This window comes from Echeneis naucrates, chromosome 16, assembly GCF_900963305.1.
Source record: "Echeneis naucrates chromosome 16, fEcheNa1.1, whole genome shotgun sequence".
Classification (NCBI taxonomy): domain Eukaryota; kingdom Metazoa; phylum Chordata; class Actinopteri; order Carangiformes; family Echeneidae; genus Echeneis; species Echeneis naucrates.
In genome coordinates, this window is record NC_042526.1 from 20591872 (window position 1) to 20610979 (window position 19108).

A 19108-nucleotide genomic window follows, 5' to 3' on the forward strand; every position below is an offset into this window, starting at 1 on the left:
AACCAATACAGACCAACTGACCTGGACTAATCACATGGTATCAAAAAGGCTCGAATAGGCCACACCCTCCACTTAAATGCACTTCCTCTTCCTGGATTTCTTCCTCTGCTTCTCCCTAGAGTCTGTCTATTTTAAGGGCTCCCCCTGCTGGGCCCCCAGCTACTATTACATCTTCTAATCCAAATCCACTGACTGGATTTTACTGCCTCATCCAACATTTTCTTGATTATTTTCCTCACACTCCGTCCCCTTCCTCCCTCAACAAAGCAACACCAAATCTGGCTACAAACCCTCTACATCCTACTTCCACTAGCCAAATCCTAACCTTCCACCCTCGCTGCTCAGCATCCTTACCTAAATCTGCATACCTGAGCTTTTTCCTTTCATATGCTCCTTCAACTGAATCCTCCCATGGCACAGTCAGCTCTTTCAAATATACTCTCATTCTATTCCTAGACCACAAAATTATGTCAGGCCTTAGCTCTGTACAGGCTAAAAGAAACACACTAGAATACTTTGACAACTGTTAAAAAAGTTTACATGAGCATAAACAGTCAAACCTAAGCCAGAGATATCTTGTTATCCTTATAGTGACTGGTGTACTGTCTACAGTGAAAAGTCCGCCATACATCTGACAGTTCAGGTGCTTCAGTCAGCTGTCTGAACCTGCATGGTGAAGCAGGATGAAGTTCATGGTGGTTTCTGTCTAATGTTGGATTTTTATTACAGTTATAATATCACCCCCCTAAGAACTCAATTAGTTGGGGCATAAAAACAAATGAAACTGTTTTAACCTGTTCAAACTGAGCTTTGACCTTCAGTAAGCAACCTTTAGTAACTTCAGTACAAGAGGCAGGCAGGATGTTCCTGGAAAAGAGAACATTGTCTCCAAGTGTGGAGATTTTTTATTCAAGGGTTTTGCTTAGTTTACAGATTCAGTGTTTCAGATTCGGAGAGTGATCTTCCACCATTTCTTTCACTTTTACAATTGTGGCTTGTGTTGTCTTTGAAAAACTTTTTAATTTCAGTGAAGGGAATTGTGACTCTGCTGGTCTTCCTGTGTTAATGTGAGTTACTTTCTTTCTCTACTGATGGTTTCCCTATTTTTTGTAATCTTTACTTCAACTGCCTTTTCACTGCAGGTGAAACACACTCCCCACGCTCCCAGTCAATCAGCCATTCACTCAGACTGAGAGAGAGAGAGAGAGAAGAGATACCGATAGAGGGAGAAAGAGAGAGACACGTGCTCAGTGCATTGACCAGCATTTTAGGCCTATAGCAACATAGCTGCATGGGGGCACTGCTCTGTGGCTGCCTACAGTGTTTCACTCGCGCATTGTGTGCTTTTATTGTGTTGTAATGTGTTAATCATGCCTGTTACTCTATGTACAATACATAGTGCCTTGTCAGCATTTAAGAGACCATGGATTGCATATTGTGCAGTGCTACTGCACTACTTATGTTGATTTTTAACACTGACTTCACCAAAGGACGGAATGGTTATGCTGCAGGTGGCATAGCTGGCGTCTCACAGTACAGCAGAGAATCATTACTGCTGCTATGTAATTACTCATCCATGGGCTATTCAACTTTTGCAAATTCCATACTGGATTACCTTGAAAACAGAAGAAAAAAAAAAAAGGGAAATCTCATATACACAAAGCGAAAACAGGGATGTAAGGTTGGCCCTCGTCAATAACTGAGGAAGTTGAACAACAAACTCCTCCTGCCCACTACTCTGCTTGTCAATGCACAACCACTGAGAAGGAAGACAGACAAGCTTCCCGCATAAATATCGGAGTGTCTACGTCCTGGCGATCACCAAGACCTGGCTAGACAATAACAGTCCAGTGATGTGAAGCCATCTGGCTTTCTGGTGTTCAGGACTGACTGACCCTAACATCACTGAAAGGGTTTGCAGAGGTTGAGTCTGTCTACTCATCAGGGACGAGTGGTGTTCTGCTGTAATGGTGAGAGAAAATAAGTTCACCCCTAACATAGAAAAGTTGTGTGTCTCCCTCCAACCCTTCCATCTGCTCAAATCTTCTTCACTGTTGTTTACATGCATCAAAAATCTAATTTTAATAAGGCATCAGAAACAATTTTTCACCTTTCACAAAGACATGAGACAATCTCACCTGAAGTTTATTTTTGGAGAGTTTAATATCTTCAAGTTTGATCTCTTGTTAAATCTCTAGCTCCTGTTAAAAAAAATGCTTGCGTACATATTACCATTATGTACTCAATTTTAAAAGAATTAATAAAACACTGGACATGTGTTATGGAACTGTTAAAGACACCTTTACTGCATCCCTGCTCCTCCTACTTGTTGCATCTGACAATAGTGCTGTCTGTCTCTGCCCTATTTACCAGAGGCTGCTGGAAAGAGAAAATCCGCAAATCAGAACTATCAAAGTGTGGAAGAACAATGGTGTAATGGCTCTGCAGGGATGCTTACACTGTACAGTGTGGGAGGTTAGGGTAAAACCAGACTACTAGTACCACTCCTACTATTACTACCACACATGCAGACAGAACAGAAAATAGAGGCAACCTTGGCACCTGGTTACTCCAGGGAGGCATAGAAGGGAATCAAAACAATGACCAATGTTGCACACAAGGGCAGAGGAAAACCTATAGGTACTAACTTCAATGGCTGTGAGGGATTGGATATAGCCTCCCCCAAAAAACAAATTTTATTGAATGGAATCAGAGGTCCGTCACCTTTTCAGAAGATGTGCTGAACAATTTGAACCAGTTTTTAATGACATTTTTTGATCATCTCTTAACTTAAACTAAGTTCCTACACTATGGAAAATGTGCACAATTGTACCTGTGTAAATGTTCCCAGACCCACTATGCCAAATGACTTCTGACTCATAGCACTAACATCACTTGTCATGAAGCGCTTTGAGTCTCTAGTGAAGAGGTACATCACAATCTCCCATCTCACAAACATAGCACCTCATAGATTCTCTGCAGTTGCCTAAAAGGCCTCCGTGGGGGTGGAAGATGCAATTTTAACATTACTGCACTTATTGCACACTCACCTTGAGGTGAGTGAAGGCAAGAAGGCACATGCTAAAAGTTTATTTGTGGACTTCTCATCAACAGTATGCAATCCAGTATGTTAGCAAATATACTATCTACAGAATTCTTTTTAGAGGTTGGACTGATTTCATGGATTGTTAAATTTTAAGTTTTAGAATCCAGTGGGCGAGAGTAGGCACATCACCTTCTGACAAAAGGATCACCTGCAGAGGCTCCCCTCAGGATTGTGTCCTTTCATCTCTTGTGTTCATTTTATACACAAAGTCCTGTATTGGCACTTTCACTGACTGGCTTATTATTAAGTATGCTGATGATAAGAGCCTTGATATGATAAGGAGGAAGAGTAGGGGCCAATTTTGGACAATTTTATAAACTGGTGTAAGAAGTCCAATTTACTTATGAACACATTCAAAACTACAGAAATATCCAGTAACCTCAGGAAAACTCAAGAAGATCAACATACTTTTATCTGTTGGCAGCCAATAGAGACAGTCTCAGATTACAAGTATCTTGGTATTGTTTGGGACCACAAACTAAAATGTGACATCTGGACTGACTGCTTGAATGTCAAAACACAGCAGAGAATGTACTTTTTAAAGAAACTGCTGTCTTTTAATGTGCATAAATAATAATAATAATAATAATAATAATAATAATAATAATAATAATAATAATAATAATAATAATAATATACTGAAAATGTTTTACTTTGGTTTTATAGAAAATAGTGTTACCTTTTGTGTCATCTGTTGGTTTGGTAACGCTACTGAGGCACAGACAGTTGGTCCGGAAAACTGTAGCAATGGCAAGTAAACTGCTTGGGATCAAGCTGCCTACTGTAGAGTATATCGACAAAGAGATCTCTGAAGAAGGCAAACAGCAGTGTGACCTGAAGCAACCCCCCCCCACCGTCTCATGAGAACTGTTGCCATCACGCTAACATTATTGACCACCTGCATTCACAAATAAACATATTGAAGTTCTCATTTGTCCAGCAAGCCATTAAGCTTTTAAACAAATCATGCATCTTAGTCACTTTAGCTGTTCACCTGCTACTTTACTCTCTAGCTAGCTTACACAGCAGATGCGTCATTAGTCAAGTTTTGTATGGTACTGCTATTCTCTCCCTCTGCACCCATCTGGTCCAAGGTGTTTCAAGTATAAACTCTTTACGTAGAATGTCTAAAGGTTGTCTATTGCTGTGTTCTTTTTCGTTTCTTTTCTTTCTTTTTTTTTTGAGATGCCATGTGATAATGCTGCAAACCAATTTCCCCAAGGGGACAAATAAAGTAACACTAATACTAAAGAAAGAGTAATTAAACTTTAAATTGTTAACTGTAGGTTTTGTCATAGTGAAAGGTTTTAAGCTTGATCTTGAAAGCTGCGAAACAGTCTGACAGAGCTGCCTCCCCAAAACTGTGGAACGAGCTTCTGCTGCACATTAGGCAGGCTGCTTCATTGTCCAATTTTGAAACTCTGATTGATTGAGACAAACAGGGAACAGCAGGGACACAGAGACACACAGAAACACACAAGACACACACACAAGGAGACAGAGACAAAGCCACACAGAGACACAAAAAGAAACACAAAGAAACATAGAGATACACAGGGACACACAGGAGGAGACAGACACCCAGAGGCACACTGGGACACACAGAAAAGAGGGAGACACACAGGGACAGATAAGGACACAGAGATTCACAGACAGCAAAAAACACAAGGTAGCACAGAGTGAGTGAGTGCACATACAGCACATGGCATAATTGTCAAAAGCAGTCCGGCTTCCTAGTCCTGCAGATTTGACCATTGCAGGTGCCTATACTCAGGCCAATTAAGGTTAAAGGTTTATACAGTCTAAAAGTGTTACAAGTCCATGCAGTCTAGAGGCAGAAGTTAAAGGTCCATTCAATCACAACTTGGACCTTTATTATAAAGCATTGACCTTCAGTGTTTAATGGAAATATCCTGGTGTAAAGAAGCCTCACAAACCACTGCATATACTGTAAGTCTCACACAGACACAAACCTACTGATATGATGCTACTGCAATGTGTGTTCTGCTGCCAATCACTGAGGTGTGCTAAACTAACAGCTCACACTCTGCAGCCAACACTGACTTAACACACAATGTTTACATCAATGTAACTGTGTGAAATGTGTTGATGACATCTTAGCCACCCGACCGTTTTCACCCCAGGTAGGTGAAGCTGCGGTATCCCACTGGAATAATCAGTGTTCAGCTCTTAAAAACTTGTGAAGCAGGAAGTAGAACAATTTCAACAGGTTTTTATCATTAGCTTTCTTGAGCAGAAAATATGCACACATTTCAATTTCAGTATTCTTTGGGAGCAGCTGTTAATGTAGCTGAACCTTCAGAATATCACGAAAACAGAGTATAAAGTTGAGTAGAGATGGGGCTACCATTTGACCCAATCATACAAGAGCATAGAGCAGGTCAGATCCTCCTCTCCCTGCACCTCAGCTTCACTTCGTCCCTTACATATTGTTTCTAATGGTTTCGAAAGCCAAAATGGTTAACAGACAAACTGGAATCTTTAAAAAGAGCAGCTCACAAAGTAGTTAGTGAAGTCATTTTTTCATACACTGCACCTTGTTTGCCATTAATTTCTACAACATCACCAATGAGAATTTGGGCCACACACAGTGTGGGAACTTGGAACACTGACATTTTCCATGGGAATCTGTTGCACATTCATTATTTCTGTCAGCCTCTCTATGTAATCATCATACGGCAAAGGCTGAAAATCAATCAATTAATTTATTTATAAGGCACAATTTTAAATAAACAGAAAGGTTACCAAAGTGCTGTACATTAAAATAAGCACAATAAAACATAACAACATAATAAACAAAAACATAATAAAAACACAGAATAATAAAGCACAGTAAATAAAAGATAAACTATCTGTGCACATAAAATCAACAAACTATGCGGTGCCAAAGAAAAGAGGTGCGTTGGGTAGGGTCACAGAGGTGCCACCAAAGACCATCACTTCCGTCTTTTTTTCGTTAAAATTTAAAAAGTTTCGAGCCATCCAGGCCTTGACATCATCCAAACTTTATAAACAGTGGCTTAAGGGAGCATAAAAGTGGAATGAAATGCTGTGCTTCCTGAGAATGGAACCAAGTGGGAAAAGATATAAAGAAAATAAAAAAGGACCCAGCATTGAACCCTGTGGGACCCCGCATGAGAGACTCGCATGGAAATGATGGTTGTTATCTGAAAAGCAATAATGATGTCAACCAATCACACGCTGTTGAAAGACACTTGTTTGCCATGTTCCTTTAAGAGAGGATAGGATGCTTGAAACATGTAGTAGTGTGGATTTTGTGGTCCCACAGCTCCTCATAGTGAAGTTGGAAATTTACAAGTAACAGTCCAGTGACAAAAACACCAACTGAGGATGTTTTTTTTTTTTTTTTTTACACTTTATGAGTACTAATGACATGCAATTATATTCTAACAAAGACACAGACCACACACTCAGCAGATCCTCCTGTTGCCTCTGGCAAATCCCTGCTGACAACAAAGGTGAGCTGGTGGAAATAGAGATATGAGATGTGTGTGTGTGTAGTGGGATAGGAGCAAAGGTTTCTATCCCTAAGCTGTGATGATTAATAAAGAAATGAAAAGTCTCGGCATTGCAGATGGTTGACTGGTTAGGATACATGCCATGCGATTGCAGCATTCAAGATTTGATTCCAGCTATGCTGGATCATTCCCCATTCTCTCTCCCTAATTCCTTATAGCTTTTCTGCCACTTATGAATTAAATACAGGCATAAAAAATAAAAAGTGTTTGTGCTGTACATACACCAGCAGTGCTGCCATGACCAAGCAGCCCCTGTATATAGCTTTAGAAAACCCAACCTATCCTACTACAGGGTGGCACGGTGTGTGTATCACGCTTCTGTCTTTTAATTCCTCTCTCACACACAAATATAGACATGCAGACATGCAGTTTCTAGGAAGAGACCTGTGATCTGTGTGGTTGTCAGGGGAAAGACAGCAACATTTTGCAGGTGGGAGGCATTGTGGAGACTGCAGCTGTAGAAACTAAAAAGTCATTTCCTGATACCATGATGCCAAAAATACCAATAGAGGTACTGTAGCCTGGCTGACAGAGTCAGTGGAACCTTTGATTCCTTTAGCTCTTTGTAGCAATGATTTTATGGGCATTTTTACAAAAAAAATCACAACAGTCGAAAGCAAAATTATTTTACCTACAATTGGAATTAGTCCACTATCAAATGCAGTAGCTTGTCAATTAACTGTAACGCCTGCTTTGTATTTGGAATCTTTTTCATCTTTTAATCTCTCTGAGCATGTTTCCATAGCCTCATCATCTAAACCATCAACTTGTCTTTTAGACCCGATACCTACCGGACTTATTAAAGAAGTTTTCCCACTAATTAACATGTACATTTTGGATCCGATCAATGTTTATCTCTTGGTTATGTACCACAGCTTTTCAAGATTGCACTTGTTAAACATCTCCTCAAAAAGTTTTAGTCAGGTTTACATCATACATCAGTACATCATAGCACAGAAACAGTACTAATAAAAGCTACCAATGACATTCTAATGGCTTCTGACAATGGATTGGACTCCCTATTTGACCTGTTAAATCTTAGCACTCCTTTTGATACTACTGACCATAATATTCTATTATAAAGACTGAAAGGAAGGAACCACACACACATGAAACATAAAATTGGGAGCAAAGGAGCCACACTAAGATGGTTTAAATCATATTTATAAGAAAGACATCACTTTGTTCATGTTAACAATGGTTCTTCCTCACATACCTTGGTTATTCATGGAGTTCCACTGGGTTCTGTACTTGGAACAATCTTTTTCATCCTACATTTGCTTCCCTAATCTATATATACTTCCCTATCCAGAAGCACAGCATGAATGTTCCCAGTTATACAGACAATAATCAGCCGAATGAAACTAATCAGCTGGTCAGACAGCAACTTTTTACTTGTGAACTCAAACAAAACTGAAGTCATTGTACGTGGCCCTAAGCATCTTAGAAAAGCATTATCTGATCATCTAACCGCTTTGGATGGCATTACTTTGGCCTCTCGCTCCACTGTTGAGAATCTTGAGGTCATTTTGGATCCGGACATGCCGTTTGTCATATATGCCCTCATATTAAACAAGTTTCTAGGACAGCCTGCTTTCACCTTCGCAACACTCAAGAGGTTGCAGGAAAAACTAGTGCATGCATTTGTTACCCCAGGATGTCAAAATACTCTGAAGAGGACTCAGTTAATTCAGAATGCTGCTGCACGAATACTAACAGGAACTGAAAAAGAGATCACATTTCTCCTGTGCTAGCTTCTTTTAATTGGCTCCCAGTAAAGTCAATGTAAAAGAATTCAAACATGCAAAGCTCTTCATGAGCAAGCTCCATCATAGCTCAGAGAGCTCATAGTTCCTTATTGTCCCAGGAGGTCACTTCACTGTCTGGATGTAAGTTTACCTATGGTTCCTCGGGTCAACATGAATAAACTGAGAGGTATATCTTTACGTTATCAGTCTCCTCTTCAATGGAACCGGCTCCCAGAATCGGTCCGTGAGGTGGACTGTGCCGCAGCTTTCAAGATCAGGCTTAAAACTTTCCTTTATGACAAAGCCTAGACTTAAACATTTAGGCCCAGTTTCCCATACAGGGCTTAAAAAAAAAAACAGGACTAGACTAATCTGGTTCAACTTAATCCACACTAATCAAAATGCTCTCTGAGATGTTATTTAATTTGAGATTTACTCATTCCAGACTACAGAGTTTCAGACTAAGGTAATCAAGGACCAGTCAAATCATGCGTTGGAAGCCGAATCAGAATAACTATGTGGACATGGTACAAAGGTGAGGGTGCTCTGAAAACCTGGGGTGGAATATTTCTAGTGTGAATTATTGCTGTGTGTGTGTGGAACAGGAGTTTGACCAATGCTCAAGCATGGAGAAAGGGAAAAGAAAGCATTCCAAAAACTTTACTGAAAGTGAGAAGATACTGTGGAAGGAAATAATTTCAAAGTACCCTACACCTGAAAATAAACATGATTCAGCAGCAGAAATGAAAAAACAAAACACATGACTGCGATTATGAATGAATAGAATTCAAATGAAAATGTTACCAACAGGACCCTCCAACAACTTCAGGTAAGATTTAATTTTGTGTCAGCTTGATTTTACTTATCATTCACTATGAAATGTATGATGAGACACACACACACACGTTCATATATTGCCTTGTAAAGGTGCTATGGAAAAACATTAAGATATAGTCAAAGAAAACCATAGCAACTGCTCGAAGGGAGCGCTTCAAGATAAGTGGGGGACCCCCAGTTACACCAGAGACCGATGACCTGGGAGACTTGTTGACAGGAATAATTAAAAGCCAACAACCCTTGAAAGGTATCCCAGATGATGATCATCTGGACAGTTCAGGTGGGGAAACACTTGAATACTCATTTGATATAATGTATATAATTTTCCTAAGCAGGTAATCTTAATAGTACTATCTATTGCACTGATGAAAAAAAAAATACTGTCATGGTCTCTACTATTGAAATCTTATGTCTAATATTTGAATATTTTTATCGACAAAGATGACATAACTTTGAATCAGGTGTCAGAGGAGCCCGAACAGAGTGGACAAATTCAGCCCTCTGCATCTGTGGCAGCAGCAGCCAGTAACTCCATTTCAGACAGCGTGACAAGAGTGAAAAGACTGACTATGCATGAGAAACTTGCTCAAGAGTTCCATGAGTGTAAACTACAATATTTAAAAGAAGAACATCAGCTCAAGATGAAAATCCTTCATGTTGAGTTGGAGGTCAAAGAGATGGAGAAGCCCATGGAGCAGCAGCAGCAGCAACAGCAGCAAGAGAGTGTTTTGTGCAACAATGCCCTTTTTGACCTTGTGCCTTTTGGTAATTAAAAATGCAATCACATTTGACCAAAATTTATTCAGAAATTAACCATCATATCTTTTCACAATTTTCAAAATATGATGCACAGATACAGATGTATTAACGTTGGTCCTTGGTTGGATATGGGTTGAAATGTTAGATAATTAATTATGTAGTGCTGGCAAGCAACCATCATCCAACATTTAGTCAGTTTTACTATAATTAGACGGCAAGTCAACATTAGGTTTTTAACATAAACCCAATTTTCAAATTCATATCATAATCCAATTATGATCACATGTTGGGATACAACATTATTCCAACGTCCCACTAACTTCAGGTGTTTGCTATTGCTGGCAGCGATGAACTAATCAGAGAACAGAATGCAGTACGCTTACCTCCGGCACTTTTTGTAATACCAGTACGTACTGTGCTTCGTATTATATATCGTATTTTATCATGCACTTTATAACCCTGTACGCCTTATGGTCCACAAAATATGGTATATTATAGGATAATATATTTCCTATTTTTGGAACAGTAAAGCAATCTATTTATCTATAATTATGAGCAATAGGCTCACTCTATACTGCCAGCACCTCAACTGAGCCAGCCTCTGTATGTTGCCTGTCTTCATTGTGCGTTTCAAGACAGCTGTGAAAAATGTGTTACAACACGTTTACAAATAAATAATTGAAGGGTTGTAAAATGTGCAGGGGCCAGAGGGCACAGATACAGGAAGTGTAGGGGATATGTCCCACACGTATTCTGCATCTGCTATATCCTTGTTGTAGAGTCTATTAGTACTGTCAACCAACTGAATAACTTAATCTGTGTAAGAGGGTAGAAGTGAGAATCTGACTTTCTGGTAAGTCAGCAAGGTGTGGTTGGTTGGTTGGTTGGACTGATTTTTTTTTCTCCTGTGGTGAGCAAAGGTGCAAAGGTGAGCCATCCATCTTCTATTGCTTTTCCGTTTCCGGGTTGCAGGGTGCTGGAGCCAATCCCAGCCAACATTCCTGGTGAGAGGTGGGGCACACCCTGGACAGGTCGCCAGTCCATCACAGGGCCACCACAGAGACAGACAGAGAGCAACAACCACTCACGCTCACATTCTCACCTATGGTCATTTTAGTCACCAATTAACCTAGACATGCATGTCTTTGGACGGTGGGAGGAAACCCACGCAGACACAGGGAGAACATACAAACTCCGCACATAAAGGGCCTAGGCCGGGAAGCGAATCCACAACAGTGGTTCTCAACTGATGAACACACTGTCTCATAGCGGTGGGGGGGCAGTGCTAACCACTATGGCGCTGTGCTGCCCGCAAAGGTGAGCCACCATTGTGAAATGTTACCAGTGGAAACACTGTTACGGTTTCCTAGTCACAGATGAGTGTTTACTCATACACTAACCTGGGTTCTCATCGAAGTTACTCATAGTTTGCCTATTTCGGATGCATTTTAATCAGAAAAAAAGAGAAGGGTGAAAAAAAAAAAATCAAGCAACAGATCAATAACACAGAAACACAAGAGTACAGAAAATGGATCAATAATCAGATTGGCCGACCTGCCCCACACAGCAGCCACCGCCACCGTGTCCTATGATACAGGACCTTTTCTCCCCCTCTGACCCTGCCAGAACGGTACCCTCCTGATGTTCTGGGAACTCTTCATAGACAAATTAAGCATGTAACTGTCTGGATCCTGCGACATTGGAACAGCAAATGATCAATCAGCAGGGACTTCAGAATAGTAAGTATCTAATGAGTTTAGTGTCTTGGTCTCTAGTTTCAACTCTTTAATACGTTAATTTTTCAAATGATGGTCCATTTAGAGGAAAATAGACAGGGGCTACTGTGGCTACTGTGTGATTGACAGAATATACATTTCAATTAGAACAGAGTCCAGAGCAGGTCAGATCCAGCCTTCACTCCTCCTTGGCTCAACCTTCTCTTCCAAAAATAAGATGGCTGGAAGAGAAATTATGAAACGGAGGCTTGAAAAGGAGTTCACAAACTGATGGGCGATATCATCGGGGGTTGACACTTGGAACCTGAGTGAATAGTGTCAGTTTGAATCAGGTGTCTACAGTACGACCATAGACCAATCAGCAGGTTTCACCTTCAATTGACGTTTGGGGTGAAACTGGGGGGGTTGTTGGATTAACTGGACTTTCCAGAATTCCCTGGCTTTTTTTTGAAAAACACTAACACACACCTACAGACATTCACACTCCAGGCAAGAGGTAGGGCTGGGCTATATTGAACAAAATCCTATCACGATATTTCATATCAGTCAATAGTTGATATATCACAATATCACTTGCCCTTCCTCATGTGTCACCTGTGCGTCTACCCTGATTACCAATTGTCTCCACCTGTTCCCCATTTCCCTCCATGTGGTTAAATCGTCTGTGTTCCCCTTGTCTTGTGCCACAGTGTCTTTGTCTGATGACCAGCACCTGAGCCCCTTAGTCTATCCATGCACACAGCCACATAGAAATATCACGTAAGCCATTGAAGAGTGATTTTTTTTTGTTCTTAATTTACGTAACTCAGTTTAGATCCTTTTTCAGCTAAAGTTCATAGCCAATAGTTTTCCTCTTTATGAGTGATGAAGTGACCTTAGATTTTGATTATAGCCTTTTTCCTCCTCCTGGAATGACTTTTTGTTTCTTCTTGACTTCAGAATATAGAGCCTTCCTCCGTGAGTCAGGAAAGGACTAGTAATTTCATAGCCATTGTTTTTGTCACTCTATTTTTACTGTTATCAATAAAGTCTATTATTTATAAGATCTTGGTGTCTGAGTCCTGCCTTGAGTCCTTGCCTGACATTTGGTCAATTACAAAAAATAAAATAGGTAGTACAAAATAGAAAAGTCTCAATTATGACCAGTCAATAGCTCGACAAAATTTGCAGTGCACGCAACTGTTTCTTGTCGGACTTTAAATAGCCAAAATATCTCCACACTACCCGAATTCCTTGGACCTTTCTTCACAACAATATCCTCTGTCTTTGAGCCTTGGGCTGTGCCCATTGGGATGTCTTCTTCAGGTACACTGTAGCTCATGTTAACATTTTCACGTATTTCAGTTCCACTCCTAACATACTAGTGGCCAAAACATAAGCATGTGTGCTTACGTTTAAGCTGGCTGCATCACCAACTCTCTCTGTGTGTGTGTCAACCTAGCCTGACGTGGTTATAACTATTCCAGCTGTGTGATTGGCTCAGCATGGTGCTCTCCTATTCTAAACATAGATGGAATGAGTTCTATCGACCATGTCTTATATTTCTATCGAGAAAAAGTTATTTTGTGATAATCACCCAGCCCTCACTAGAGGTGTGCAAAATCATAGTATTCACAATAATATTAGCAAGGTCGTGTGAATTGGGGGTGATTAGGAGGATGTGTCCCCTCCAATATTGCAGACAGGCCAACTGTCCCACCCAAAAATTATACATTGGAGAAAACATTTGATTTTGAAATCTATCACTGCCCAGCCCCCTCTCGCCAGCTCTGACAGTGTTTGGCGGGCAGGAGACATTTGAGCAATTAAAATTATTCCTATGCCTTGAATACCAGTATAATTTTTGATCCCGGGTAAAAATAAATACAAGTGTACTGCTACACCCAGTGTGACTCCTGATGTATACTGGGATTTACAGTCAGCTGAACTCTTTTGGACATTGTGACCTCCAAGGAACAGGCAAAAGGTTGTTGCTGGACAGGTTTAATGCCAAAAATTGTATGTACAGAAAACGTAAATTAACAACCAATGCAAATACAAAAAGTCTGCGATTGTAATCTCGATTCTAATATTAATTACAGTGTCAATAAATGCATCCTAACAATGATAAATATACTCACTTATATTGCCACTGCAAGGGCTAAACAAACAGCTGAATGAAAAGTTTGCATCTGAGTGCTCGCTCGTTGTGGCGGAGACTAACAACTCACTTCCTGTAAGTTACAGACTATAAAAACACACTAGGAAAACCAACGGATAAATGAACGCAAGGCTACTTTAACTGCAGGCACAAACAGTTCCAACACAACAAGATTAGGCAGACGGTTAATGACACTACAATTACACAGTGCACATGTACATGTGTAAGTGCAAAAGAACCAAAACAAGTATGGCAGAAGGAGACTGGCAGTTCAGATGTTCTTATAGATCTGATAGCCAGAGGTATGAGGAACTAAACATATTTGGCACACATGATTCCAACTGTCTGGCATGTTTCATCAACCATGAGGAGGTAGCAAGACTTACTTTTTGTTGGCACCGACCATAATGCCTTCATATCATTTAGTACCAAAAATTAATTTGCTATTCCAGTTTAATTTTTCATACCTAAGAGGTTAATCTCATTAACAGCAGTGGAGCAATATGCATACAGCATGTTTGATGTGCCAAGCTCCAAAGGTGTTGGCAATGGCTTTATCAAGGCATCCAGGCTAAACCCAAGGTTACACCTTGAGTTGTGCGCAGAGATGGGGCCCACAGCGGGTAGGTCGTGTTGTCTTTTCAGAGGCTACAGCATGGCTATTCTGTGTCACATCACCAATAGGTGCAACACTAAATGATGGTGAAAAGATGTAAAATGTGGTCACATTGTATTAAGCTCGATGCCAACAGTGCATGCTGCAATATATACGATTAAGTAATTAGCACAAGGCCAGCAACATGACAAAGCTAAGGAAGCATTTGACAGTGCACAAAATAAATATAAGAGCAGAAGATTGCTCTGCTCTCTGTTCTGATCTCTGTGTACAAGCATCTTCCACACCATGGGTTGGCAAGTTTCAGCATTAAAGTGGAGGGGATTCATTACCATGATTGCCATGATAAGCCATGATCCTATGATCAAATGTGTAATTCACCCTATTTGCCTGAAAACTCAAACACAATTCCCCTGTTTGGCCATGGTAAGCCACCATATTGGAACAAGCTAGGCAGTGACGTCACGGATATTGCACGTCTGGCTGGCTAGTTTGTAAAGTAGCGTTTGCCTGCATTGTAGCTACTACCCTGTTGACACCGCCATTTTCACTACCTTCTAATGAGTGCCGCTGGCTAGCTGCGCTCAAACACAAAGATCCAAATGTTGGACCTAGATGGCGAGTCTGCAGCAACCACTTTATTCCCTCAAATTATATTGTTGAGGGAGCATTTGAAGAGGATGGGAGGTTTGTTCAGAGGACCACTAATCGGCTGAAGTCTGACACGGTCCGGTCAGTCTTCGATTTCAGTGGCTACAGTGCAGGTGAAACAGATAAGTACAAGCAGCAGCCAACTCAGCATCAGCTGTCCACCACAGCGAGAGAGCTCGGAGACACACTTGTATCGCAAAAGGGTGAGAGATAACGTTAGCTAGCTAGCTCAATAGTTGTCATTATTGTAATCAGGGGTGTAAAAGAGCAGCGTCTCGCTCATACATTATTTGTGGTGGGCCCGGACTAACTAGCTACCCCGTGCTCTTGTCTAGACTAATAAAGTCAAAAATAAAAAAAAAGGCAAGTAACTTACACTACCTAATTTCAAAGACATTACGCCCCTGTTTATAATAGAAGGAGAAAGTGCAAAAAAGAAGGAGTAAAGTGCAGTATGTGGTAATTTCCTAATTTAAATATATCAAAAGTAGACTGAATGCTAGGAAATGCAGAGTAAACAGTTTGACAAATGTCTAGACTAGACAACCATTATTAATTATGAATAGTAATATATTCATGATGTTTATCCATTTTACTGATAACTGCTTGGTTTTGTCCAACTAAATCTGAACACAACAGAGCAATGCATGGGGGCAACAGACTGCCCAAATGGTTTAAGCATCATCTGGAATTCTGCTGAGTAGTTTTACTATTGACAGTGCTTTTTCTGGCTTATGTAGGCTATTCCTAAATGCTAAGCATTGGTCATGTCTCTGCTTTCCCCTTCAGCGTTTCCTTAGTGGCTGACCATTCTCATTACATCCTCGCCTAATGTAATCAGATATGGCGTTATGCTAGTTGACAAATACGATGCAAACTGTTTTGGTTTTTTTTTAGCATTCACAATGGCAATGGAGGTAATTATTAGAGCTTCTAGGTATGTTGTAGATGGAGAGAGGCAGCAGGATGGGCTGCGCCTTGCGGCAATTAGGGCATACATGGATGATATGATAGTGATAACTACAACTGTGCCATGTATGAAAAGAGTACTTAAGAGACTTAATAAAAACTTAAAGTGGGCTAGTATGAAAATCAAGCCTAGTAAGTCTAGAAGTATCCCAATAAGTAGAGGGAGATTAAGTGACTGAAAGTTTGTAATAGATGAAGAGGAAATTCCAATAAGTAGGGAAAAACCAGGAAAGGGTCTAGGTAGGTGGTACAAGGCAGATTTGCATGACGGAGGCAGTGCAGGCAGGCAGTGCAGTTTTGGAAGGATTTTGGATGGATGCTGCTGAGGGACTGGGTAAAATAGACAAATCAGGGCTTCCAGGAAAGTTGAAGCTGTGGTGTTTGCAGTTTGAATTACTTCCTAGGTTGATATGACCACTGTCGGTATATGAGATTCCAATATCTGCTGCAGAGAAAAAGGAAAGACTAGTAAGCTTTTACATAAGGAAATGGCTAGGTGTTCTGAGATGTTTAAGTACTGTGGCACTGTATGGGAAAGGCATACTTCCCAGTATCTAGTCTAGTGGAGGAGATTAAATGTATTAAGGTTAGGACAGAGTTCATGTTATCTGGAAGTAAAGTTGTGGTAGTAAGGTGGTTCCAAACCCAACCAATGGGAGAAAATGGAATCCAAGAATGGCAGTGCAGGAAGCGAAAGCACCTCTTAGGCGTACAGAGATTGTGGGGAATGTACAAATAGGCCGGGGAGGCTTGGAGCTTGGCCCAGGCAAACCGGTGTGGAGTAGAGCAGGTCCCTGTCCCAGGCAAATTTAGGCAATACAGTTTGTTCAAGAAGGAGGGAAAGTTAATAAGATAACAAGGAGACAAGGCCGCTTAGAAGATGCTAGTGAATGGGTGATGCAGGTAGATTTAGGAGGAAAGCTTGTTGTTCCCTAGGAAATAGCCTGTACGAAGCTAAGGCCTGATATTATTTTGTGGTCTAGGAGTAAAATGAGAGTATATTTCATAGAGCTGACTGTATCATGGGAGGATTCAGGGATTCAGGTGTAGAAGCATGCAAAAGGAAAAAGCTCAGGTATGTAGATCTAGGTAAGGATGCGGAGTGGACGTCTGGGACTTTGTGATGTCACAAGAAAGCAGCCACACCCCAGAGTCTTGCCCAGCAGTACTCCCTAGCCAACCTTTCAGGATTTAGTTTCTTCTTGTGTTTTATCTGAAATCTCATATTTTTAAGAGTTCACTCAGAAACAGTCAGCCAACCAGAAGAGGGGACCAGATCCTGGCTGACTGACCGATTACTAGAGCTCCAGAGAGAACTTATGCATGTACATAAAGCAAAACAACTCACACTCTGAAGCGACTCCTTCAGTGACGTGATAGTGACGTGAAACTGATTATAATTACGTCACACTGACGTCGTAGACAGCTTTTTCTCATAAAGGTCATTCAAGATTCATAAAATACATATCAAGTGTAGCGGAGCACGCAGAGGCACGCAGACACTCTCACACACAAACACTCTCACACATTTAAGAGATGGGCCGAGGGACTGACTTGGGTACAGACCGGGCACAGTGTCTCCGGAGTGGCACTTACAGGGACAGACATTTTGAGTCGAACACGGTGCTCCTCTTCTTCTGCTTCTTCGCCAATAGGACGTGGTTCCCTTAACGGCTCCCACTATGCCAGTCCCCTGGTGTCAGCCCTTCGGTGTCGGTAATCCGGCGTCGGTAATCCGGTGTCGGTCCTCCAGTGTCAATCCCCCGATTTGTTAATTCCGTGGTGTCAGTCCTCCGGTGTCCATAGTTTCCTCCCCGGTGAGGTAGCAGGAGGGTCGGACACCCGCCGCAGAGCAAAATGGTTTAGTCGGCGTTCAGGACAGGTCTGCGGCAGTAGCAGGCACTTTACGACAGCAGCGACGCAGCAGCCCCGTCGGTGTCAACTTGTCCTTCGCTGCTTCCTCCCACCGCAACCAGCTCTTGCTGGCCATTAAAAAGCTTCAAGAATAACGGCGACGAAGTTACTGTGGTGCGTTAGTGGTTGGTCAGTGAGCTGGACGACAGCTCAACCTCTGCAGCTGTTTTCCTGCAGCCACGACGTGCCAGTACACTCCTTAAAGGAGCCGTTTCACCAGGGATGTTTCAAATAAGTCCTATTTTTCGATTTTTTCCCTATTCAGGTTCGCCACAGAAAGTTGGATTCCTGCGACTTGCATGATTAATTTGGCTTCAGTTTTTTGCCAGGTTCCATTCTTGACGCAAACCGCCCATATATTCGGGCCTGGGACCGGCATAAAAGTACCACTAGTGGACCTCGTAGCTAGGGTTCCTTATCGGGGAATCGAACACTGCCCTCCCGCGTACTAACGGAGTATACGCTCCCCTTTACCAACGAGGCTCCAATTAGCTCGTAATAATTGACAAGTCCTTTGTATCATATTCGACTTCAAATATTTCTCATTTCATTGTATATATATATATATATTTTTTTATGAATTATTTCTCTTTGTCTTTCCCAGAATATGTCCAAGATGGAAACACCGGAGTCAAATTCCTTGTATGTTTACACACCTGGCAATAAAACTATTTCTGATTTCAAATAATCAACAGTTATTCTTAATGATTGACAGTAACTCATAATAATTAACAATAACTCACTCACTCATCATCTACCACTTATCCATTTCCAGGTCATAGGTGGTGCTGAAGCAATTCCCAGCTCACACTGGGTGAGGGTGCCAGTCCATCATAGAGCCAACAGACAGAGACAAGAGGCAAACAACCACTCAGACCTACAGACATTTTAGAGTCACTAATGAACCCAAACATGATGTCTTTGGACGGTGGGAGGAAACCCACACAGGCATGGTGAAAGCATGAGCAACAGCGCTAACCAATCTACAGCCATGCTGACCTTACAAAAACTCTGAATGACTAATATAAATTCCAAACAATTCCCAACAACTTTCAATAATTTCAATTAATTC

The 19108-nt window shown here is 41.2% G+C and overlaps 1 protein-coding gene across 1 annotated transcript in view; it reads right to left on the minus strand.

The window, feature by feature from the left end:
* The window catches only part of bcar1 (BCAR1 scaffold protein, Cas family member), a 93419-nt gene extending 75046 nt beyond the window's left edge, over nt 1-18373 (minus strand). Inside the window, exon 1 of the mRNA XM_029523295.1 lies at nt 17719-18373. Within this exon, the coding sequence (XP_029379155.1) occupies nt 17719-17730 (12 nt within the window). The 5' untranslated portion in view covers nt 17731-18373. The remainder of the gene's footprint in view (nt 1-17718) is intronic.
* Nucleotides 18374-19108: the final 735 nt, after the last annotated feature.